The sequence below is a fragment of the Chiloscyllium plagiosum genome, unplaced genomic scaffold (assembly GCF_037043375.1).
Source record: "Chiloscyllium plagiosum isolate Xiang-an unplaced genomic scaffold, Cpla_swu_hap1 HiC_scaffold_9, whole genome shotgun sequence".
Taxonomy (NCBI): Eukaryota; Metazoa; Chordata; class Chondrichthyes; order Orectolobiformes; family Hemiscylliidae; genus Chiloscyllium; species Chiloscyllium plagiosum.
This window is the reverse complement of record NW_028270147.1, coordinates 27,230,970-27,256,998: the sequence shown is the minus strand read 5'-3', so window position 1 is coordinate 27,256,998 and position 26,029 is coordinate 27,230,970. Positions and strand designations below refer to the sequence as shown.

The window sequence follows — 26,029 nt, the reverse complement described above, 5'->3', positions numbered from 1 at the left end:
CAGTAGTTATTGGGGTTGTGAAAGCTTGTGATCGACCTGTGGAGATTTTAACAAAATGTGCAGGTCCTTCAGGCCCTAAAGTCTATTCGAAAAATAATTAGATTATAGTTGATCTGTGTTTTAGTTCCATCTGTCCACTTTTGATATGCAAATGCCAATGCCTAGTTAAAACATGTCAATCTCGGTGGTTAATTTTTTGATTGACTTGGTCTCAGGCACATTTTGGAGAGAGACTTTGTGTCATAGCATGTGACTTGAGCCTATAAAGGTCTCATATTCCATCCTACCCCATGATCACTTGAAGCATGGCATGCTAATGAAAAGATGCTCTTGTAACTAATAGCTTAATATTAGCTAAGATGCTGATCTGCCTGAGAAATGTAATGTTTGCATATAATATTTAGCAGGAATTCCTGATGATGGGCTTATGCCTGAAACATTGACTCTCCATCTTTTCAGATACTGCCTGACTTGCATTGCCATCGCCACAGTCTATATGCCCAGTTTCTTTTGTTGTGAAGGATAAGCTAAGCATTCCTACATCAAGTAAAGTACCTGTTGGTGGGAAGATCAGATCACATATTCTATCAATTCCTTTAATCAATTTAGAACTTCCACTTATATCACTCCTTGATCCTATTTACTCAAGGGGAATACAAGCTTTGTCTATACAAGCTACCCTGATGATCTAACCATGTTATCTCAGGCATCATTCTAGTCAATCTATGCAGCATGGCCATTTATCATTCCTGAGGTGTGGTGCCCAGACATGCATTCAACTGTATAAATAGGTCCAAATTAGACCTATCAATTAAAAAAAGCTAACTTTATCAAATTGAGAACAGGAGTACTAGCGTGATTTGGAAATTTATGAGAACATATCATTTTCTTTGGTTTGGCCAGTAACAAGTTTCCCAGAACTGCTAATGCAATTGGTTTGCCTGACCAGCATATGTGGAGACAAAGCAGAGTACACATGTGTGGTCCAGAGACCTTTCTTCAGAATTTCTGATTTTGTTTCTGATTTCCAGCATCTACAGATCTTTGGTTTTTTGTTTGATTTGTTTGCCAGTTGGGTGACAGACGACAACTCTGGTGAGGAAAGGTGAACAGTTTAGATTTGACAACCGCAGAGATTGGATGTGAGTCTTTGTGGGCAATACAAGAGGGAACATGATGTCAATTTGACAGGGAAACTGATTGTGGAGGTGAGGGTCTATGAAAGATGTTCAAGTCAGTTTTTTGATTGTTGGAACAAGCTTGCTTAATTGCAATGTACACATCTTGTCATGTATATTCTTACACTCTCTGTACTAAACATGAATTACATCAATGTACCTACACGGAGAATTTTTGACCCTATAGAGGAATGAGTTTGGTAGTGCAGTTGTATTTTCCTATTGGAATTTAGATCCTAAAGTGGTCTCACTTTTTCAGCAGAGGTAGATTTTTGGCAGATGAGCAATTAATCAAGACCCTTAAGGTCTAAATTAGTGGCCATTTTCAGAGATGGAAATAATTTTCTTCTGTCACACAGACTCTTTGCTGTGCTCAGCATTGTTTTAGAGGCAGCTTTATGTTGGCAGGGATATGGGGAGATCGACGGACAATAATAACCTGAAGTGTACACTAAAACTGGTGTTCTAAAATGCTGAAAATAGGCAACTGTGAACAAATAAATGAATATGGAGGCACATTCCTCTCCACACTTATGGCGCTGTCCATTCTGGACTTTTCTTTTTAAATATGCAGTCTGAATGCTTTTCTGAATTGTCTCTATTTTGAAGTATCATCTTAGTTTCCCGTGTGTGAGCAACACTCGCTTCTTCCTGTAATTGGCTACGTATAAACTTTTCGTTATACTCATTGAGGATATGTGACAATAAAGGCTATGTTATTCTATTCCAATGGGGCTGAAAGTCATTAGGCCTTCTGATTGGTTCTCACCGTCTGCAATCCACGCAGCATCTGAAGTATAGTCGGCTAAAGGGTTGTCTATTTCCCTTTAACATCTTGAAGCAGGCATGCCAGTAAGAATCATTGGCTTAGATGCTTCAAATATTCCCAGAACCTGAGAATGTTATAAATCCTGGCCGTAGTTCCTGCTCAGATTTTGTTAGAGGTGGGTCCATATTGGGCATTCCCTATTAATTGATTATGAATGTCTAAGCTGTGAAATTTGTTGCTCAGATAGCTTCTGGAAATGTGGCAAGGGCAACGGAATACCTTCATAAAAAGGGAGAGCTGAATGTGAGGCTAGCGGTTTACACAAATAATCTTATTGAGGTCTCATTTTAGTCATGTTTCAGGCCTGCTTGTTGAGGCTTCATTACTCATTATGTGCCTAAGGAAATTTCCACTCAGAATATCTCAAGTTGGCATATTTCTCGAGTTATTTTGGGCTGGCATTTTATAATTTAGTAGCTGATTAAAATATGAAAAAGAAATTCAAACTAGAAACATGAATATAACAGAATGCTATTAATTAACAACCTTGCATCATTTTGTTTATAGATTCTGATAATGTGTTAGTGACATAACAGCCAACAAAATATTAGTCAACAGGTTATGCCCAAAGAATACTTCATAGTTTCAGAACACAAACAAGTATCATTAATCCATTATTAACAACAGGAACAGTCAGGGTTAAGTTTCAGCTTGAAGAATAACTGATTAAACAGTCACAAAATAGAACAACAGACACATTTTTGTTTATCTTTTGTACCTGACACAGAGTCGTCATCATAGTTTCCAACTCCATCCATATGTCCATCTGAGTAACTGATGTAAGGAGAATGATTTGTTGTTGTCTCTTGGCTTGAAATTAAAGCAGGTTTCTTTGGGACTGAGCTACCTCCTGTAGTTAGGTTTATTTCAGCATATGTTTTATGTACTTCATCAGTAGTTGAAACTGGAGCTGGATGAAGTACTGGAATAGTCTGATTATTTGCTTGATGTGATGATACCTCGATATCGTCGTCATCATTGATCATAACCAATTCTGCTCGGATAGCTCCTTCGTACCCCAAAACCTTTTTGGTTTCATTTTCATCATCTACATTGTGGTATCCCATGAAGACCATGGTAACCGGCTCTTCAGTGTTAATAGTAGAAGGCAATGAATGGACGACATTCAAACTAACAACTGTTTCTTCGGAAGCGGAAGATGATCCACCATCATGATCGAGCTCTGAACTGATAAACACAGCTTCACGGTGATTATCCCTTCCTTGATGGCATTGAACTTGAACTAAATTCAGCTCACTTTCAGTTAATGGTGACTCAATATGTTGCTGACTCTGACTTTGTGTCAAGTTCAGAGATCTGGAACTGGTTACTGGTGAGAAGGGAGCAGGTGTAAATGATTGCTGTGGGGAAACAGCCAAATTCCTTTCCTGATACACCGTAGTGTTGTTGCTTCCAAACGTTTGAGCCATTACAGGATTATGCCTCTCAACTCTTTCACTTATTGTTATATCATCTGGAATTATTGATTCAGATTCCATCTGCTCACTGGGTAGCATTTTATGAGATTGGAGTTTAATGTGGGAACTTGAGTAAACAGGTGCATGACATACTGCAGAAACATTGGCTTGTTTTTCACCAGCCTGCTGTAACAATGCCTCCACCTCATCATGAGTCATGTTATCTATGCCATTCTGCACCAGGCCGCCATCATTGCATAATGCATACACAGACTTGACTCCATCTTCATAGACTTTAACACCTTTGTTTTTGATTTCATTGACCATCACTGGTACAGTTGATAGAATGGTACTTTCTCCAGTCTTCATATCCTTTTGAACATTGATTTCTACAGCAAATAATGCTGTTAAGAAAACATTTGTGTGTTAGTACTTTCATTAGATAACACCTTGGTAATTGTGAAATGGATGTTAACTCAATTTAGTAGTTATCAAAATGCATGACATTGTTTTGCAGAGAACTGTATGTTGTCTATACAGTCAGGTCTGGCTATTAAGTCTTGCTCATTTTTCATGACTAATCACACACACACACACACATACATGCACACACACACACAAACACATACACACACCCTACCATAGCATTAGACTGCAGTCACCAAGTGGACCTGGGCATCTTTACTGGAAGGATAGATCATTAAAATTATGCTGTTGATTGTTCCATCTTGAGCATACTGGCTTGTTCAACAAGCACTAACTCAATTTTTTTTACTAGAATGTCTCATTGAAAAATGTTGACCCAAATTTTATCAAAGCTTACAGCATGCCTTTGGATGGTAGTAAGCAGGGTTTCATCACTCTGGCCTCTGCAACTCAGAAATTTGTGTTATTCAGCATTATAGATTAGTTATGCAGTTCTGTTTGTTATAATATTTGGTTGCAAGTATAGAGGAAATCTAAGCCCATAGAACAGGAGTGAAGTCTGTTGGCACAAGCTCGCTTGACCAGAAAGTCTTGAACTTTGGGGATCAATAAACAACTCCCAGATGCCAAGGTCAAAAGAAGAATTTGACAGTTGAATCTAAAATCAGCAAGACATTATCATTACAATAGTCAACAACACTTAACATTACAATGATGTTTAATAATTCTAGCATGAAGGAAGTTATCTCCATTAAGTCTGCAAAACGTTTCAAGAATGTTGAGCTTACTGTGGGCAATATCCAAATGACAATGTCTGACTATTTAAAAGCTCCTACTAATGTCTTATTTTAACATTGCATTTCCCTATAGTGAAACAGCAGGTTAAAAAAGGGAGGAGATACGATTTCTTTTAAAGCAGTGTGTTGTTAAGATTTAGAATTCTTTGCCTGAAAGAATGTTGGAAACTGATTCAAGAATAACTTTCTGAACAATATTGGATACATGTTTGAAAATAAAACATTTGCAAGGTGTTGAGGAAAGAGGGGAATAGGTCAAACTTAGTAGCTTTTTTAGAATGATCTTTCAGAGACACAATCTTGAAGGTCTGAATAGCATCTTTCTGTGCTATGCAAGCATACAGTTTCTATGATGAGGTTAACAGGAAAAATGGCTATTGCTACAGATATGATTGAATTATTTGCTTAATTGTGAAATATACTATCATTTGAATTTGACTGAATTTCTAATCATCTAAACAGTACCTTCTTTAGGCTCTTCAACATCCTGTGTTTCAGTTTCTGAACTTGGTATTCTCTGCTGGTCCTGAGATTCATATGATTTTGGTAGGTCTGGAATTTCTGTATTTACAAACTTTGTTTGGTCTATATACAGTAACAGAAACAATTAATAAACAATACACTAATTAATAGGGTATTGTTGCAAATGATGGTGAAGGAAAAGTCAAAATTCTTGTTCATACCTTCATAAATCTCAGCCTGTGCTGCCTGCAAAGAGACAATTGTTCAGATTATTTTTTGTGATTTCTCAAAACTGAATGGGCTAACTAAAATGGTACAGTAATACTACACATAGGATGCTTTCTGCAGGTAAAAGAGGCGTTGACTAGTAGTAACATCTGCAATTGTCTCAACTCATTGATAGTAATAGATTCTTGAAATGCAACATGTTTAAGCAAGTTGTCCATACGATAATAATGCAGAAGTGACACCTTGATATGTTTAAATTCCCATTCAAATATCCATTGAAAAGATCTAACAATGAACTTGGATTCTAACACATGTATAAACATATAATATTTTAGTTTTTAGAAGGTATGATTATACTTTGGACCATGTAGATTGTTAAAAGTTTTCAAATAATTATTCATGGATGTGTATTGCACTGTTTGTGCCAACGTTTATTGTTCAGCTCTAATTGTCCTTGAGAAAGTGGTGGTGAGCTGTTGTCTTGAATAGCTGCGGTCCATGTGGCGTAGATACACTCACAATTTTCTTGATGAACGGCTTTTGTTTGAAACGTTGATTTGCCCGCTCCTCGGATGATGCCTGACCTGCTGTGCTTTTCCAGCACCACACTCTCGTGTCTAATCTCCAGCATCTACAGGCTTCACTTTTGCTGAGTTGATTTATACTCACAATGTTGTTAGGAAGGGAGTTCCAGGATTTAAACCCAGTAACACTAAAGGAACAGTGATATATTTCCAAGTCAGGGTGGTGAGTGGAGAACTTGCAGGTGTTGGTGTTCCCATATACCTGGCTGTCCTTGACCTACTAGCTGGTAGAGGCTGAAGAATTGGAAAGGAGTCAGTTGTCAGTGGTCAGTTGTGCAGTGCATCTTGTAGATAGGACACACTGTTGCCACTGTGTGTCAATGGTGGAGGAAGTGAATGTTTAAGGTGGTCACTGGTTGCCAATCATGTGGGTTGCTTTGCTGAGGAGCATGTGCAGTGATGTCTTGGGACTGGGATGAATGACCACCAAGAGTCAAAATCATCTTCCTTTAGGTTGGGTATGACTGAAGAGATTTTCTCTTCATTCCCACTGGCTTTAATGTTGCTATGACTCCAGGTTGTCATTCCCAGTTGACTGCTGCTTTGAAATCAAGGTCAGATATTTTTACCTCAACCTTCTGAGTTGTCTGCTCTTGTCCATGTTTGGACCAAGGCTGCTAATGAAGTCTGGAGCTGTGTGGTCCTGGTGGATAATAAACTGAAACCAGTGAGCAGGTTAGTGCTGAGTATAACTTGTTAGAAATGTTAACATTTCCTTTTTTCACTTTAACACTTGACTGAACTAGGGTAGGAATGGACCAGGTTGGATTTGACCTGCTTATTTTATGGACAGGACATATCCAGTCAATTTTTAAAATTGCTGGATAGCTGCCAAAATTATAGAACACCAGCAAAGCCTATTCTGGTTAAGAGTACATTAATTATTAATCATTTCAGTTATGGTTTAGAAAAGAGCCAATGTTTTACAATTGTTTGGACATTAGTTAAAAGAGAAACACTTTTATAGCAGAAATATTCAGAAGCACTTCATATAAAATGAACAACAGGTTAGGAGGCTGGGCAAAGAAGTTGCAGATGAAATACAACATGGGAAAGAGTGAGGTCATGCACTTTGGTAGGAAGAATAGAGACATGGCCTATTTTCTAAATGTGGGAGAAAATTCAGAAATTGGAAGTGCACAGGGTCTTGAGAGTACTAGTCTAGGTTTCTCTTAATGTAAACTTGAAGGTTGAGTTGGTAGTTAGGAAGGCAAATACAATGGTAAAAATCACAGAACATCAGGCTATAGTCCAACACGTTCATTTGGAAGCACTAGCTTTCAGAGTGTTGCTCCTACCACCCCACCAATCTCCATGTACAGCGTATCATCCGCCGAAATTTCTGCCACCTCCAAATGAACCCCACCACCAAGGATATATTTCCCTCCCCTCCCCTATCAGCATTCCGTAAAGACCACTCCCTCCGTGACTCACTTGTCAGATCCACACCCCCCACCAACCCAACCTCCACTTCTGGCACCTTCCCCTGCAACCGCAGGAGGTGCAAGACTTGCGCCCACACCTCCCCCCTCACCTCCCTCCAAGGCCCCAAAGGAAACTTCCATATCCGCCACAGATTCACCTGTACCTCCACACATATCATCTATTGCATCCTCTGCACCCGATGTGGCCTCCTCTATATTGGGGAGACAGGCCGCCTACTTGCGGAGCGTTTCAGAGAACACCTCTGGGACACCCGGACCAACCAACCCAACCACCCTGTGGCTCAACACTCCAACTCCCCCTCCCACTCCACCAAGGATATGCAGGTCTTTGGACTCCTCCATCGCCAGACCACAACAACATGACGGTTGGAGGAAGAGCGCCTCATCTTCCGCCTAGGAACCCTCCAATCACAAGGGATGAACTCGGATTTCACCAGTTTCCTCATTTCCCCTCCCCCCACCTTGTCTCAGTCAAATCCATCAAACTCAGCACCGCCTTCCTAACCTGCAATCTTCTTCCTGACCTCTCCGCCCCCATCCCAGTCTGACCTATCACCCTCACCTTGACCTCTTTCCACCTATCACATTTCCAACGCCCCTCCCCCAAGTCCCTCCTCCCTACCTTTTATCTTAGCCTGCTGGACACACTTTCCTCATTCCTGAAGAAGGGCTTATGCCCGAAACGTCGATTCTCCTGTCCCCTGGATGACCTGCTGCGCTGTTCCAGCAACACATTTTCAGCTCTGATCTCCAGCATCTGCAGACCTCACTTTCTCCTCCTTCATCAGGCAGTTGTGTATAAGATTGTAAGACACAGAATTTATAGCAAAAGTTTACATTGTGATGTAACTGAAATTATACATTGAAAAAGATCTGGATTGTTTGTTAAGTCTCTCATCTTTTAGAATGAACATGTTTGTTTCAGTTTTTTCATATGTAAATCACAGAACTTTCTCAAAGTTACATTCTCATGTGAACTTTAACAATTGATGTCATGTCAACCCAGATAATGTATTTAAGGTGTGAGATGCCCTGTGTGATACTGTCTGTGCCACAATGGTCAGACTGATTCTAATCTAAGAAATAGACTTACAGAATCTTATATGGATTCACGCAGTTTTTGAGCAAAATAAAATGCAAACTCACTCCATACATTCACTCCCACAAACACTCATGAACACACACACACACACACACATATATATATAAGTTTGTGGGGTGAATTTGTATTTGCAGAATTGCATTTTATGTTGCTCAAAAACTGCATGAATCTATGTAAAATTCTGTAAATCCATTTTTTAGACTAGAATCAGTCTGACCATTGTGGCACAGACAGTCTCACACAGGGCATCTCACACCTTAAGCGCATTATCTGGGCCGACATGACACCAATTGTTAAAGTTCACAGAAGAATGTAACTTTAAAAAAGTTCTGTGATTTACTTATGAAAGAACTGAAACCAACATGTTCATTCTAAAAGATGAGAGACCTAACAAACAATCCAGGTCTTTTTCAATATATAATTTCATCACACTGTAAAATTTTGCTATAAATTCTGTGTCTTATGATCTTATACCCCACAACCACCTGATGAAGGAGCAGCACTCTGAAATCTAATGCTTCCAAATAAACCTGTTGGACGAAAATCTGGTGTTGTGTCATATTTTTAACGTTGTACACCCCAGTACAACACCGGTATCTCCAAATCATCAATACAATGTTATCATTCCTCTCGGGGGAACTACAATACAAAAGCAAGGATGTACTTCTGAGGCTTTATAAGTCTCTGGTCAGACCACATTTAGAGTATTGTGAGCAATTTTGGGCCCCATACCTCAGGAATGGTATATTGGCCCTGGAGCAGGTCCAGAGGAGGTTCATGAGAATGATCCCAGGATTGAAAGGCTGAACATATGTGGAGCGTTTGAGGACTCTGGGACTATTCCTGATGGAGTTTAGAAGGATGGTGGAGGGGGGGAGGGAATCTGATTGAAACTTACAGAATACCAAATGGCCTGGACAGAGTGGCTGCTGGGAAGATGTTTCTGCTGGCAGAAGAAACGAGGACCTGAGGGCACAGCCTGAGAGCAGAGGGAAGACACTTTAGAACAGAGATAAGGAGAAACTTCTTTAGCCAGAGAATGGTGAATCTGTGGAATTCATTGCTACAGAGGGCTGTAGAGGCCAGATCATTGAGTATAGTTAAAACAAAGATAGATAAGTTCTTGATTGTCAAGGGGATCAAAGCTATGAAGAAAGGTTGAGTAGGTTAGGTTTATTTTCATTAGAAAAAAGGAGATTGAGGGGGGACCTGATTGAGGTTTATAAAATCATGAAGGGCATAGACAGGGTGGATAGAGACAAGCTTTTTCCCAGGGTGAAGGATTCAATAACGAGAGGTCACGCTTTCAAGGTGAGAGGTGGAAAGTTTAAGGGGGATACACGCGGCAAGTACTTCACACAGAGGGTGGTGGGCATTTGGAACACATTGTCAGCAGAGGTGGTAGAGGCAGGCACGGTAGATTCATTTAAGATGCGTCTGGATACATGCATGAGCAGGTGCGGAGTAGAAGGATACAGATGCTTAGGAATTGACCGACAGGTTTAGACAGTACATTTGGATCGGCTCAGGCTTGGAGGGCCAAAGGGCCTGCTCCTGGGCGTAAATTTTCTTTGTTCTTTGTTCTTTGTTACAGGGAGAGAGCAGGAAAATGGGACTGAAAAACCTATTGGCCATGATTGAATAGCAGAGCAGACATGATGGGCCGAATGGCCTAATTTCTGCTCCTATGCCTTTTGGCCTTATGGTCTTCAAATTCATATGTGGGATGTTAGAATCACTGGCAAGGTCAGTGTTTGTTGCCTATCCCTAATTTTCCTTGAAGCGAGTGGCTTACTTGACTTTTTCAGAAGATAGTTAAGGGTCAACTTCATTGCCGTGGGACTGGAGTCACACGTAGGCCAGACTGGGTAAGGACAAAAAGCATCCTTCCTTTCTTAAGTAGCATTGGTGAACCAATAGGTTTTACAATATTTGACAGCGGTGTTACATGGTCACCAGTCAACTAGCTTTGAATTCCAGATGATGTTGAATTTGAATTTCAGTACCTTCCATTCAAACCCATGACCCGAGAACTTTAATTTAGAGCTTCAATTGTTAGTCTAGTGATAATGTCACTATACCATGGCCAATTAGAAGCACAACTACTGTGTGACATGGAAAAGCATGTGACCATTGTTCCAGAAGGCAATGTTTCAAACACTTAGTACAAGACAATTTACAGTAAAGGAATTCTGGAGAATGTGTAACTTTAATATTTACACAGGCTTGTTAACGAGCAGAGAGCTGTTAAGCCAGTTTATTTAATGAACAGTTGAATGTTTTCAAAGGCAAGTCAGGACTTGTAAACCTGATGTTTGAGCTTGGATTACAAGTTTGACTTAAAGTTATCACAGCCTTTCCTTCATGTAGGCATGTACTAGAGTAGATGGACTTTTTCTTTGATATATTAAAAAATAACAGCTTGACTCAGCTGTTAGTGACACTGCCTCCAAGTTAGGAGATTTCTATTTTTTGTTATTCATCCATATGGAATGTGGGTGTCACTGGCTGGGTCAGTGTTTATTGCCTGCCTCTAGATGTCCTTGAGAAGGTAGTGGTGAGCTGCCTTCTTGAATTGCTGCAATCCCCATGCTTTAGGTTGATCCACAATCCTGTTAGGGAGGGATTTCCAGGAATTTGACCCAGCAAGGAAGGATGATATATTTGCTAGTCAGAATGCTGTGTGGCTTGGACAGGAACTTGAAGGTGGTAGTATCCCCATGTATCTGTTGCTGTTGTTATTCTAGATGCAAATGGTCATGGATTTGGAAGGTGCTGTCAAAGGATCTTTGGTGAATTTCTGCAGTTCATTTGTAGCTAGTACACACTGTTACCACTGAGCGGCAGTGGTGGAGAGAGTGGCTATTTGTGGATGTGATGCCAATCAAGCGGGCTGCTTTGTTCTGGATGGTGTCACGCTTCTTGAGTGTTGTTGGACCTGCGGTCATCCAGGCAAGTGGAGAATATTGCTTTATGCTTCTGATTAGGGCTTTGTAGATGGTGGGTAGGCTTTAGGAAATCAGGAGGTGAGTTTGCTGCAGGATTCCTAGCCTCTGACCTGCTGTTGTAGCCACTATATTTAAGTGGTGAGTCAAGTTAGGTTTCTGGTCAATGGTACGCTCAACCAAGAACAAAGAACAAAACAGTATAGGAAAAGGCCTTCGGTCCTCCAAAGTTTAAGAGTAAGATTCAGTGATAGCAATTCCACTGCTCCTAATTCATCTCCAAATTTGAACTTCTTAACTAAACTGATGCAATAAAACACTGGGTGTGGCTGGGGGTTTTGCACTGCTGGTGTCATTTAGAAGGCTATTAAATTAAGACCCCTGTCCACTCTATTCTTGTCTTTCCAGATATATTTATCAACTTGTTTTAATATTTAGTAAATAAAGAGTTCACATGATATCCTGGCTAACCTTACATAATTTAACAGCACCAAACTTGTCTTTAATCCTATTACTGCATGTTGAGTTTCTTTGTTCACAAAAAATCACCTCCACTTTTGCCTCTGTAGCTGTACAAAATGTAATTGTCCAACACCAAATGCCATATGCTCCAAAACTAATATGTGCACATTCACCTATGAAATAATTTTCAGTAATGTACCTTTATTATATCTGCTGTAGATCTTTCTGCTGCTTTCAATTTCTTCAATAATATTTGTTCATTAAGTGAAACTTGGGCTTCTTGGTTTTCAAGAGATTTAATTTCTTCTTCAAGCCTAAATTCAGAATGTAATATAGCTTTAAAAATAAATAAAACTTTAACAGTACATTATTTATTTGTTGAATCTGAGCCTGCAGCTAAATAAACTTGCTCTTGCAGAACACGTTTGTACTGGGTAGAAATCTGATATAAACTTACCTCATGTGGCAAATATTTTGCCCTCCAGTAACAGTATTCTGTAAACGGAATCATACATTTGTGATCAACATTCTGAACAGCCTATTATGCATATTAAGCATTGCTGACAATTGCAAATACTGTATAGTGTATGCATGTCTGCTTGAAGGCAAGTTCTTCTGTTGAGAGTTCATCCAGAGCTATTCTCATCAATGATGTTTTACCATTGCCTTCCATTTTCAGGGCAGGGTCATAAGGTAGGTCTTAAGCCTATTTGGGAATCATACTAACATTGCTGACATTATTTAGAACTGTACATTATTTAGAAATGTATGCTAGCCATCTACTCAATTGACTGGTCCAGACAGTATCTTCTATTGAGGTGTAATTATAATTTCAGAGCATTTTAGGCTGTATCTTCAGGGTATTCTATCGTTTCTTCACTAACTTTCCCTGAGCCCAGGAACCATTAACTTAACAGTGATGACCCTAGTCTACAGATTACTTTTTAAAATTATTATGAATGACTTCTGTTATTTGTGTAGATACTATGGTGGAGCAACTTACAAAAGTCTTCACTGTATTTTTCATGTAAAAGTACACATGACAATGAATTTCTGTTCTATGTTAATTGCTAGATCTGTAAATGTTATCTCATTTATTTTATATTTTATTTCATAACATATGTATCGCATATTGTCTACCTTAGCATAAAAACCTCATCATCAATTCATAAGGCAAGTTCTTCTGTTGAGCTGTGGGTGGGCTGTTTTTGATTAAAATCTGCTTAATTTCATTCACCAATTTCTCACTAGCAAACTTTTTTCTAACGACCTCTTTAAAGCGTGTATGTTGGAATATAATAAGTTGACTGAAAGAGATGGTAATTTTCCTATTTAGCCAGTTCTTTCCTAAGACCATTAAGGATTTATATTTAATTTATTTGGTCCCTGATGCAAAACAGCAAACAACAGGTAAAACTCTCAAGAAAATAAAATTCTGCTGAATTCTCCCTAAGGTAATCCAATAAAATCCCGATTTTATCGATTAAGTGCTCCAACCTAATGACAATCCGATTACTTATAGCATTACTGTATTTTGCTCAGTTGCTTTTCATGCAAAGACAATTTTGGAAACAGAATACAATTTACTTACCTGACTTCACTGACTTTAATTTAATTGCAAACTGAAAGCTGATTAAAGATACACAACAGCTGTCAACTTGGTGCTCTGAGATAGTCAATGTTTGGGTCCTGATCCTCAGGTTGAAAGCCCACCCTACAGCTACCCCTGCTTGGTGAGGTGCATCGTCCATGAACATGACCTCCATTCTCCTTCCTGATACTGCCATGTGCAAGATACCTGTGACCTTTTTCTTCAAATTATCTTTCATGCATGTGGCAATTAGCACTGTTGTGACTCCATTACCCTGTTTTGGCTCTTAAATGTAGCCTAACTACATTAGAATGTTCATTTTGTGTCCTTAAGTTTCATAGACCTGGACCTGTCCATGGGTGGCACAGTGGTTCAATGGTATGACCTGTGCCAGTGCCAGGTACCCCAGGTTTGATCCCTGCTTTAGGCGACTGTCATGTAGAGTTTGCACATTCTTCCAGTGTTTGTATGCATTTCCTCTGGGTCTCCGGTTTTCTCCCACAGTCCAAAGATGTTCAGGTTAGGTGGATTGGCTATGCTAAATTGCTAATGGTGTCTAAGAATATGCAGGCTAGGTGGATTAGCCATGGGAAATGCACGATTACAGGGATAGGATTGGAGAGGCTGTGTGGACATGAATGGGCTGAATGGCCGGCTTCCACATTGTAGGGATTCTATGATTCTGTGGATGATCCTGCACAGTTGAATGTACGATAACTTTCCCAGCACCATGAGCATGGAGAAAGAGGTCTACCTCAACAGGTACACTATATATAAATAGAGTAGAATAGAATAGCCTTTATTGTCATGTGCATGTGAATGAGTGCAGTGAAAAGTTTGTACTATCACCTCTCGTTGCCACCTTAGGTACAGACTACCAAGGTATAGATACTTTAAGTGTTGTTGCAGCATTTAAATTATGAAAAAAGAAGTCGAGCATGGGAATATAGAGTTTATAAAGTCCAGAAAGATTAGTTAGATTGGTAAACACACATGTTCTCTATTTTTTACAACCAACATTTTGCCTATAATTTCAGAACAATGGGGTGTTAATGAATATTTGCCACATGTTGATGAATGGAAAAAGGTTTTGATAGTGAAAGCCAGGAACACCGATCCATCTGAAAAATGTGTTGCTGGAAAAGCGCAGCAGGTCTATCTGTAAAGCTCTGAGGACTTAATAGTAAAACATTAACTGACTGCTGGGAGACTGAACTTTTGCCTCCTGCCCAATTAAGTCCCCCAACGCCCTGTCCTTTTAAATACTCCCGGAAGGAGTGGAACATTTTGCCTATTAACTCTAATTATCTCCATAGCTGCTGTCTGACCTACTGAGCTTTTCTCGCTCTTGTTTCAGATTTACAGAATATGCAGCATTTTGCTTTTGGGCAACCACATTTTCCATTTGCTTTTCATTTTCCCCTCAGCACACCATCCCTTACTAATTGCAGAAAACTAGTATGCAAATACAGCATGGACTAAGGTTTTGCATTGTTGCTGAAGGAACAGAGTATAAAAGTAGGGAAGTGTTGCTGCATTTGAACAAGGTATTATTGAGACCGCATCCAGAGTATTACGTCCAATTTTGGTCCCCTTTCTTGAGGAGGAATGTAGTTGAATTGGAGGCAGCTCAGACGAGGTTCACTAGATTAACTCAAGAGACGAGGAGTTTGTCTTATGAAGAGAGACTGAGCAGTTTAGGCCGATACTGTCTGGAGTTCAGAAGAATGAAAGAAGATGGTAAATGGATTGAAGGGTTATGGAGAATGGGCAGGAGAGTGGAGTTGAGTTCAAGATGAGATCAGCCATGATCATATCAAATGGTGGTGCAGGTTTGAGGGGCTGAATGACCTATTCCTGCCCCTAACTCTTGTGTTCTTAATGTCAGTAGAACTTAAAGATGATAAACCATAAACCAGCCTTACTTTCATTAGTTTATCCAACTTTGCTGCAAACTGTACATAACTAATTCCCAAATCATTCATCTGTGATATGCATTTCTGGGGCAGGATGATGTTATAAACTAAAGGAATTGCCAGAGACAGTCAAAGAGATTTTACATGGCATATTAGATGATTGTTATATTGTGAATTGCGATTATTTTTGTTTGGCGTTTTGTAATATAGGAGATTTGCATACAATGGAAAATCATGTAAGCATTTTCAATATGTATTTCCTACAAGCAAAGAGAGCAAATAAGTACAAAGTAACCCTTTTGTCCCCAACTTTCTCATGCATTTCTATCCCTTTTGAGCAAATCTCATTGAAGAATAGGTGAGGAACACTTTAAAACACCAAAACATCCATATTACAGAGGAGGAAGTGCTGGATGTCTTGAAACGCATTAAGGTGGATAACTCCCCAGGACCTGATCAGGTGTACCCTAGAACTCTGTAGGAAGCTACAGAAGTGATTCCTGGGCCTCTTGCTGAGATATTTGTTTCATCAATAGTCACGGGTGAGGTGCCGGAAGACTGGAGGTTGGCAAACGTGGTGCCACTGTTTCAGAAAGGTGGTAAGGACAAGCCAGGGAACTGTAGACCAGTGAGCCTGACGTCGGTGGTGGGCAAGTTGTTGGAGGGAATCCTGAGGGACAGGATGTACATGTATTTGGAAAGGCAAGGACTGATTCGGGATAGTCAATATGGCTTGGGAAATCATGTCTCACAAACTTGATTGAGTTTTTTGAGGAAGATAAAAAAGAGGATTGATGAGGGCAGAGCAGTAGATGTGATCTATATGGATTTCAGTAAGGCATTCAACAAGGTTCCCCATGGGAGACTGATTAGCAAGGTTAGATCTCATGGAATACAGGGAGAACTAGCCATTTGGATACAGAACTGGCTCAAAGGTAGAAGACAGAGGGTGGTGATGGAGGATTGTTTTTCAGACTGGAGGCCTGTGACCAGTGGAGTGCCACAAGGAACGGTGCTGGGTCCTTTACTTTTTATCATTTACATAAATGATTTGGATGCGAGCATAAGAGGTACAGTTAGTGAGTTTGCAGATGACACCAAAATTGGAGGTGTACTGGACAGCGAAGAGGGTTACCTCAGATTACAACAGGATCTTGACTGGATGGGCTAATGGGCTGAGAACTGGCAAGTGGAGATTAATTCAGATAAATGTGAGATGCTGCATTTTGGGAAAGCAAATCTTAGCAGGACTTATACACTTAGTGGTAAGGTCCTAGGGAGTGTTGCTGAACAAAGAGACCTTGGAGTGCAGGCTCATAGCACCTTGAAAGTGGAGTTGCAGGTAGTTAGGATAGTGAAGAAGGCATTTGGTATTCTTTCCTTTATTGGTCAGAGTATTGAGTACAGGAGTTGGGAGGTCATGTTGCGGCTGTCCAGGACATTGGTTAGACCGCTGTTGGAATATTGTGTGCAATTCCGGTCTCCTTCCTTTTGGAAAGATGTTGTGAAACTTGAAAGGGTTCAGAAAAGATTTACAAGGATGTTGCCAGGGTTGGGGAGGATTTGAGCTATAGGGAGAGGCTGAGCAGGCTGGGGCTGTTTTCCCTGGAGCGTCGGAGGCTGAGGGGTGACCTGATAGAGGTTTACAAAGTTATGAGGGGCATGGATAGGGTAAATGGGCAAAGTCTTTTCCCTGGGGTGGGGGAGTCCAGAACTAGAGGGCATAGTTTTAGGGTGAGTGGGGAAAGATATAACAGAGATGGAAATGTGTTGCTGGAAAAGCGCAGCAGGTCAGGCAGCAACTAGGGAACAGGAGAATCGACGTTTCGGGCATTAGCCCTTCTTCAGGAAGCCCTTCTTCATTCCTGAAAATGTGTTGCTGAAGAAGGGCTCATGCCCGAAACGTCGATTCTCCTGTTCCCTAGATGCTGCCTGACCTGCTGCGCTTTTCCAGCAACACATTTCCATCTCTGATCTCCAGCATCTGCAGACCTCACTTTCTCCTCAAAGATATAACAGAGACCTACGGGGCAATGTTTTCACACAGAGGATGGTATGTGTATGGAATGAGTTGCCAGAGGAAGTGGTGGAGGCTGGTACAATTGCAACATTTAAGAGGCATTTGGATGGTTATATGAATAGGAAGGGTTTGGAGGGATATGGGCCGGGTGCTGGCAGGTGTGACTAGATTAGGTTGGGATATCTGGTCAGCATGGACAGGTTGGACCGAAGGGTCTGTTTCCATGCTGTACATCTCTATGACTCTATGACTCTAGAACTGTCCTCTCAGGGTATGACCTCACCTCTAAATAGTGCCTTTCAATGGCAGCCTGGCTAAAATGATGTTCTGTGTAATTTCAGGGCAATAGCTAGCATTCCATTCCTCTCTGAAACTCACTCTTAATTAATTTTAAAAGAGGAATTCTTCCAGCCTTTTATTATAAATTAAAGTGTGAATGAATTAATGACAAATTTGTCTCCTCTATTTGTCTGTTCATTTGAGCAGTGAAGCCATCGGACAGCGTTTTTTCACTTTGTTTACTTCTTGCAGATACTGCCTGACCTGCTGAGAGTGTTTCAGCATTTTCTGTTTTTATTTTTGAAAAGTTTGGTTCAAATAAACAAGTGCTGGATATAACCTCAAGGCAATTGATTTTTGAAGTTATGCAGCTGAACAGCACGCTGAGTCTAAATATGATCAATTAGGAAATGGAAAATCCTGCCTGTAGCAAGTAACTTTCCATGAGATGTTGAATCACTGCAGAGAGGTTGTAAGTAGCTTGAGGGAAATTTCAGTTTGATCTATAATGGCTTTTTCCCATTCAAACTTTGTTGAATTCAACTTAACAAATCGTATATTCTAAAATGGCGGTCAACTTACAAGCACACAAAGGAAGATTGGTCACTTTTATTTGTGAAGGGGAAGAATTCCTTTGGACAACAATATTGTTAACAAAGGGTAAAGATTGCCTTTGATTGCTATTTCTAAAAAAAAGTAAGTGAAAATACCATTAATGCATATGTAGTGAAGGGTAAAAACCTTCCCCCAGTTTAGGTTCCTGACATTTTCCATTGACGACACAACTTCATACATTTCAGTCGAATGTTTTCCTGATACATTTGTCTTGCACAACAGTTGAAATTTGAACGTAAACTTTAATTTGGCCAGAAAAATTAATAGATATTTCACATGAAGGACTTGACAAAGATTGAGCAGGTTGGGCCTATGCTCATTAGCGTTTAGAAGAATTTGAGGTGATGTTATATGGACATACAGGTCCTGATCTTACAGACCCAAGATGTTGGGGAGTTGAGTGTTAAGATGAGTGAAGTAAATGATAAGGAGTTAGGGTGGTGCTGTAGCACTTCTTCAGGGGCACATGCAGTCTCCAATAATCATGGGCCTGGAAGATCAGGAGGTGATCACCACAGAATATCTGTTCTGGTAGCCATATGGGGCCTGCCCAGTTCAGTTTCTGCTCTCTGGTAGCCCCCACGATATTGATCATTGGCACTGCCATTGAGCATCAAAGAGTGATAACTAGATTATCTTTTATTGGAGGTGGTAATCACCTGGCACTTGTGTGGTGTGACTGTTAAGAATTTACAACATAGAACAGTACAGCACAGGAACAGACCCTTTGGTCCACCGTGAAAGGTCACTCAGCCTGAAACCTTCGCTGATTTCTCTCCACAGATGCTGCAGGAGCTGCTGAGCTTTTCCATCAATTTCTGGTTTTGTTTCTGATTTCCTGCATCTGCAGTTCTTTTGGTTTTTATCTCCTTTTGTCCACCATGTCTGTGCTGACTGTGATTCTAAACTAATCCCATGTGACCGCACATGGTCCCTATTCTTCTACTCTGCCTGTTGATGTGTCTGTCTAAATGCCTCTTAAACTATGCTATCATATCTGCTTCTACGCTGGCAGTGTATTGCATGCACCTATTACCCTCTGTATAAAAAACTCTGCTTGCATATCTCTTTTAAACTTTTCCCATCTCACCTTCAATCTGTGCCCCCTGAGGAAGATACTCTGAATTTCCACCTTATCCGTGCTCCTCATGATTTCATATATATCTATCAGGTTGCCCCTCAGTATCCAAAATTCATTGAAAACAAGTTTATCCAACTTCTCCTTGTAGTGAACACATTCCAATCCAGGCAACATCTCAGTAAACTTCTACTACACACTCCCCAAAGCCTCTACATCCTTCTTACAGTGTGGCGACCAGAATTGTGCACAACACTCCAAATGTGGCTTGACTAATATCTTATACAGCTACAACATGACTTGCTAACTTTTATATTCAATGGCCCAATTGATCAAGGCAAGCATGTTGTGTGCTTTCTTTAACATCTTATCCATTTGTGTCGCCACTTTCAGGGAGCTATGGACTTGGACCCCAAGATCCCTCTGGATATCAATGCTGCTAAGGGTCTGGCCATTCACTGTATACTGTCTTCTTACCTTTGACCTCTGCATCATCTTACCTTTGCATCATCTTACACTTGTCTTGATTAAACAACATCTGCCATTTCTCTGCCCACCATTCCAACTAATCCATGTCCTGTTGTATCCTTTGACAACCTTCCTCACTATCCAAAACCCCACCAATTTTTATGTTGTCTGCAAACTTATTAATCAGACCACCTACATTTTCATCCAGATCATTCATATATTATAAATAAGAGTTCCCAGCACTGATCCTTGCTGAACATCACTCGTCACAGACCTCTAGTCAGAAAAAGACAACCTTCCACAACTAAAAAAAATGAAAGAACCACAGATGCTGGACATCAGCAACAAAAATAAAAATTGCTGGAAAAACTCAACAGGTCTGGTAGCATCTGTGGAGATAAATCAGAGTTAACCTTTCAAGTCCAGTGACCCTTCTTCAGAACTTATGGTAGCTAGGAAAGTTTGGCATTTATGCAGAAGATAGAGTGGGGGAGGGGGGAAGTAAACGATAGGTAGAAATAGAGCCCAAAGACAGAGAAGAACAGTTGGAAAAATAGAGCAACGGGTAAAGATCAGTTTGGAGGAATCAGTTTGGATGGCACAGTGGCTCAGTGGTTAGCACTGTTGCCTCACAGCGCCAGGGACCCGGGTTCAATTCCTGAGTCAGGCAACTGTCTGTGTGGCGTTTGCACATTCTCCCCGTGTCTGCGTGGGTTTCCTCTGGGTGTTCCGGTTTCCTCCCATAGTCTAAAGATGTGCAGATTAGGTGAACTGACCATGCTAAATTGCCTGTAGTGTTAGGTGCATTAGTCAGGGGTAAATGTAGGGGAATGGGTCTGGACGGTTGCTCTTCGGAGGGTCAGTGTGGACTTGTTGGGCCGAATGGCCTGTTTCCACACTGTAGGGAATCTAATCTAAAATAGCTGCTAACGGTGACTGTTAGTAGCTGACAATGGGTTGTTTGTAGTAGCAGCCCATGTGGTGTGTGCGGGTTGGGGTAAGATCATTGGAGAAGATGGAGCACTGCAGCAAGCCTGAGACTGAGATGTTAGCCAGGGAACACAGTGGTGTGTTAAAGTGGCAGGCGACTGGAAGCTCAGGGTCTTTCTTTTGCTGACAGAATGTAGACATTCTATGAAGTGGTCATCCAGTCTGTGCTTCATTTCCCCAGTGTAGAGGAGACCACATTGTGTGTGAGCAGCAAATTGTGAGTAGACTAGGTTGGGTGAAGTGCAGGTAAAGCACTACTTCACCTGGAAGGTGTACCTGGGGCCTTGGATGGTGAGAAAGGAGGAGGGAAGTGGGCATGTGTTACACCTTCTGCAGGTATAGGGGAAGGTGCCATGGGGCTATAGGAGAGATGTTGGGTGTGAAGGAGGAGTGAACTGGGATGTCCCAGAGGAAATGGTCCCTGTGGAAGGCTGACATGGAAGGGGACGGGAATATGTTTCTGGTAGTGACATCCTGCTGGAGGTAGTGGAAATGGTGGCTAACGACCCCTCCACAACTACTATTTTCTATGATCAAGTCAATTTTGTATATAACTTGCCAACTCACCTTGGATTCCAAATGATTTAATCTTCTGGGCAAGCCTTCCATGAGGGACCTTGTCAAAATGCTTTGGTAAAGTCCATGTACACAACACCCACTGCCCTACCCTCATCAATCATCTTCGTCACTTGCTCAAAAACTCCATATTCCCTCCTTAATGGAATTATAAGCTTCCTGAAGAAGGGCCTGTGCCCGAAACGTCGAATCTCCTGTTCCCTGGATGCTGCCTGACCTGCTGTGCTGTTCCAGCAATAAAGTTTCAACTTTGATCTCCAGCATCTGCAGACCTCACTTTCTCCTACACACAACACATGGACTGCAAAAATTCAGATAGGCATCTTAGCACCATCTTCTAAAGGGCAACTAGAGATGAGTAATCAATGCTGGCCCAGCCAGAGATGCCCACATCTCATGAATGATTGAATAAAATATACTAGGTTGTGGTGCAAAGACAAATTTTCATTTTAAAATATTACACATGCCTGTTAATTGAACAATAGGTTTTGATTAGATTAGATTAGATTAGATTACTTACAGTGTGGAAACAGGTCCTTCGGCCCAACAAGTACACACTGACCCGCCGAAGCACAACCCACCTAGACCCATTCCCCTACACCTAACCCTACGGGCAATTTAACTTGGCCAATTCACCTTAACCTGCACATTTTTGGATTGTGGGAGGAAACCGGAGCATCCGGAGGAAACCCACGCAGACACGGGGAGAACGTGCAAACTCCACACAGTCAGTCGCCTGAGGCGGGATTTGAACCCGGGTCTCTGGTGCTGTGAGGCAGCAGTGCTAACCACTGTGCCACCGTGCCACCCTTAATGCTGTAACTACGTGTTCAAATCCCAGGAGGGCAAGTTGTGCAACGGAATTGAATAATCCAGGTAATTCTGTGGCCTAGCACTGGTAAGCAACCGTGAAATCTGCTGGACTGTAGGAAACACCCAATAGCTCACTATGTCCTTCAAGGAAGTGATCCTGACATGCCCTACTCGGTCTGCTTTATACTAATCCGACATTAGAGGCTCATTATGGACTTCAAAAGTGAAAATGGATAATATAGCAGCTGGAAATAAGTCAGGAGAAAGTTAAAATCAGCTGCAAATTCACTATAATTTATTTTACATTATTGCACAAAATCTTATCCCTGCATCATAAGGTCACATGATTGCACAGCATTCAGCATAGATCGCATATCCTCAGATACTGAAGCAGCTCAGGTCCATATATAGAAATGCCATTGAATGGTGAAAGGTGATGATTAGATTCTCACTTGGTCGTGCTGGTCATTGCCTGATTTGTAAGGTGTGAATGTTACTTGTCACTTTTCAACCCAAAACTGAATATTATCCAAGTCTTGCTATGTATGGACATGGACTGCTGCAGTTTCTGAGGAGCCACGAATGCTGCTAATGTTGTGTAATCATTGGCAAACATCCTCATTTCTGATCCCATGATAGAGGGTAGGTCATTGATGAAGCAGTTGAAGATAATTTGGCCAATGATACCACACTGTGTCCCACCTACAGAGATGTTGTGGAACTGAGATAATTGACTTCCAACAATCTCAACTACTGGCTAGTCTAGTTCAGTTTTTGGTCAATTATAGCCCCCAAAATGTGGACGGTGGTTGAACTAGTGATTGAACTTCCAAGGTACGTTAAATTTTACAAAGGTGGTTTCATGTTGCAGTTGTATAAGACTCTGGTGCGGCCACATCTGGAGTATTGTGTGCAGTTTTGGTCGCCATACTATAGGAAGGATGTGGAGGCACTGGAACGGGTGCAGAGGAGGTTTACCAGGATGTTGCCTGGTATGGTAGAAAGATTGTATGAGGAAAGACTGAGGCACTTGGGGTTGTTTTCATTGGAGAAAAGAAGGTTTAGGGGTGACTTGATAGAGGTGTATAAGATGATTAGGGGTTTAGATAGGGTCGACAGTGAGAATCTTTTTCCTCGTATGGAGTCAGCTATTACAAGGGGGCATAGCTTTAAATTAAGGGGGGGTAGGTATAGGACAGATGTTAGGGGTAGGTTCTTTACTCAGCGAGTCGTGAGTTCATGGAATGCCCTGCCAGTAGCAGTGGTGGACTCTCCCTCATTATGGGCATTTAAGCGGGCATTGGATAGGCATATGGAGGATAGTGGGCTAGTGTAGGTTAGGTGGGCTTGGATCGGCGCAACATCGAGGGCCGAAGGGCCTGTACTGCGCTGTATTCTTCTATGTTCTATGTTCTATGTTAAGTACATCAAACATAGAAATATAAAAAGGAATGAAACCAGTTTTCAGTAGTTTATGTACACATTTTATGACGTGAACATTAAGTCAAATATATTTATTCAATGATTGCATTATTGTTTAACTACAGAGTTACTGCATTTCAAACTCTTGGCGTTTAACTGCTTTTGGATGGCAACTCTGTAGAATGTATAAAGCTCACTAGTGACCCATAGTGGCAGGTCAGGCAGCATCTGAGGAGCAGGAGGATCAATGGTTCGGACAAGAGCTCTTAATCAGGAATGAGGTTTGTGAGCCGATGGGGTGGAGAAATAAATGAGGTGGGGGGGTGTTGGGGGGGAAGGTAGCTGAGAGTGTGATAAGTGAAAGTAATAGGACAGAGAGGAGGGTGAAGCAGATAGCAGGGAAAGGGAGATGGACAGGTAGGACAGGTCATGAAGGCGGTGTCGAGTTGGAAGGTTAGAACTGGGATAAGGTGGGGAGGGGAAATGAGGAAACTGGTGAAGTCAGCATTGATGCCGTGGGGTTGGAGGGTCCCAAGGTGGAAGATGAGGCGTCGGGTGGTTAGAATGTGGCCCAGGACCTGCATGTCCTTGGCAGAGTGGGACGGTGAGTTGAAATGTTCAGTCATGGGGTGGTGTGGTTGATTGGTGAGGGAGTTCCGGAGATGTTCTCTGAAGCACCTACTTGCTCCATCCTCATGATCTGTCCTACCTGTTCATCTTCCTTCCCACCTATCTGCTTCACTCTCTTCTCCAACCTATCACCATTACCCCCAACTCTATCTACCTATCACACTCTCAGCTACCTTCCCCCCTCCCCCCCACAGCCCCACGCCCCTCTCATTTATCTCTCCACCCCCTCGCCTGACAAGCCTCATTCCTGATGAAGGGTTCCTGCCCAAAACATCAATTCTCCTGCTCCTCAAAGCATGCCTGACCTGCTGTGCTTTTCCAGCACCACACTCTTGACAAGGAGTATGGACCGGTCACCTGATTTGCAGAGAAGATGCCTGAAGTAATATTAAATGCAAAACATCCACTTTAATAGGAAGAATGAAAAATCAAAAGTTTTTCTAAAAAGGCCAGAAACAGAGACAATGTTGGAATGCAGAGGGATTTGAGTAAACCTAAACAAATTACACATCCAGCAAGCAATTCAGAAGGCAAATGATATTACCCATAACTGCTGGGAGTTGGAGTTAGGTTTGCACTTCTATCACCTTGTTCAGAAGACGATTCTTTGCATGAAAATATTCCTCCTAATACAGTAGTAAGGACATTTTGCTGCAATAGGTACCTGTGGAAGACAACACTTAGTAATGTGACTATTTTTCATTTCCTCCCTGTCGAAGGGTACATGTGCCTTGGAGTGCATTTCAACTAAGGCTCAGCAGATTGTTTTCTGAGCTGACAAGGCTGTCCTATAAAGAGATGTTGTGTATAATGGGCCTCTATTATTAAAGTTTAGTACAATTACATTGAAACATTTAAAGTACTGAAGGGGCAGAGATGTTGAGGAGGTTGTCTCTGAGTGAAAGGTTTATTCTTGCTATTCTCACTGGAAAGGAGAAGACAAAGAGCTGTCCTAAAAATGATGACGATGATCAATATGGTGGAGAAATTATTTCATTTGTGAGCCAGTCCAAATCAAAAGGACACAATTGTAAGATGTTCACTAATAGATTAAATAGAGTTGACAAAGAATTCAGTTAAAGACAGGTGATGATGTAACATTGATACCTTAAAAGGAAACTTGATTGTATACATGAGATAAAAAAGAATAGAGGGATAGTAGAATCAGTCATAGTAGATATTTAGCCAGCTTCTGAAAACCAGTTCAGCCACATCACCAGTTTCAGTGCTATCATTGAGTCATAATGACTTACAGAACAGGAAAAAGCCCTTTAGCCCATATCGATACAAGTCGAAAACAATCACCTTGCTATTTTATTCCCATTTTCTAGCACCTGGCCCATAAGCTTGTATGCCTTGGCATCACAAGTCCACATCTAGATACTTCTTAAATGTATGGTGGTTTCTGCCTCTCCCACCCCTACAGTGGCAGGGAGTTTCAGGTTCCCACCATCTTGTGGGTGAAAAGGATTTTCTCTTCACATCCCCTCTAAACCTGCTGCCCTTATCATAAATTTACGCTCCCAGTCATTGATCCTTCCATCAAGGGGAAAAGCCTCTTTCTGAATACCCTGTCCATGCCTCTTATAATTTTACTTGATGCCTTGTAATGCTGCAAAATCAATTCTGTCATTAGCATCAACACACAGAGTAATGAGTGAGTGGCAATCTGCTTTCTGAATCAAGTTCAAATCAATGGAGCAACAAGCAAGAATTTTAATAGAGCAAAAGCTGATGTACATTTCCCTAGGCCAT

General features: G+C 41.2%; 1 protein-coding gene across 5 annotated transcripts in view; it reads right to left on the bottom strand.

The window, feature by feature from the left end:
• Nucleotides 1-26,029, bottom strand: part of palmdb (palmdelphin b) — a 112,337-nt gene that overhangs the window by 10,726 nt on the left and 75,582 nt on the right. For 3 of the 5 annotated variants that reach the window (XM_087990493.1, XM_087990494.1, XM_087990492.1), the window contains exons 5-8: nt 12,076-12,190; nt 5,332-5,356; nt 5,114-5,233; nt 2,726-3,829 (exon numbers count right to left, since the gene is read on the bottom strand). In XM_087990493.1, the coding sequence (XP_087846619.1) occupies nt 2,726-3,829; nt 5,114-5,233; nt 5,332-5,356; nt 12,076-12,190 (1,364 nt within the window). Of the gene's footprint in view, nt 1-2,725; nt 3,830-5,113; nt 5,234-5,331; nt 5,357-12,075; nt 12,191-12,333; nt 12,372-26,029 lie in introns of all 5 variants that reach the window. The other 2 variants (XM_087990495.1, XM_087990496.1) reach the window with 2 other exon arrangements.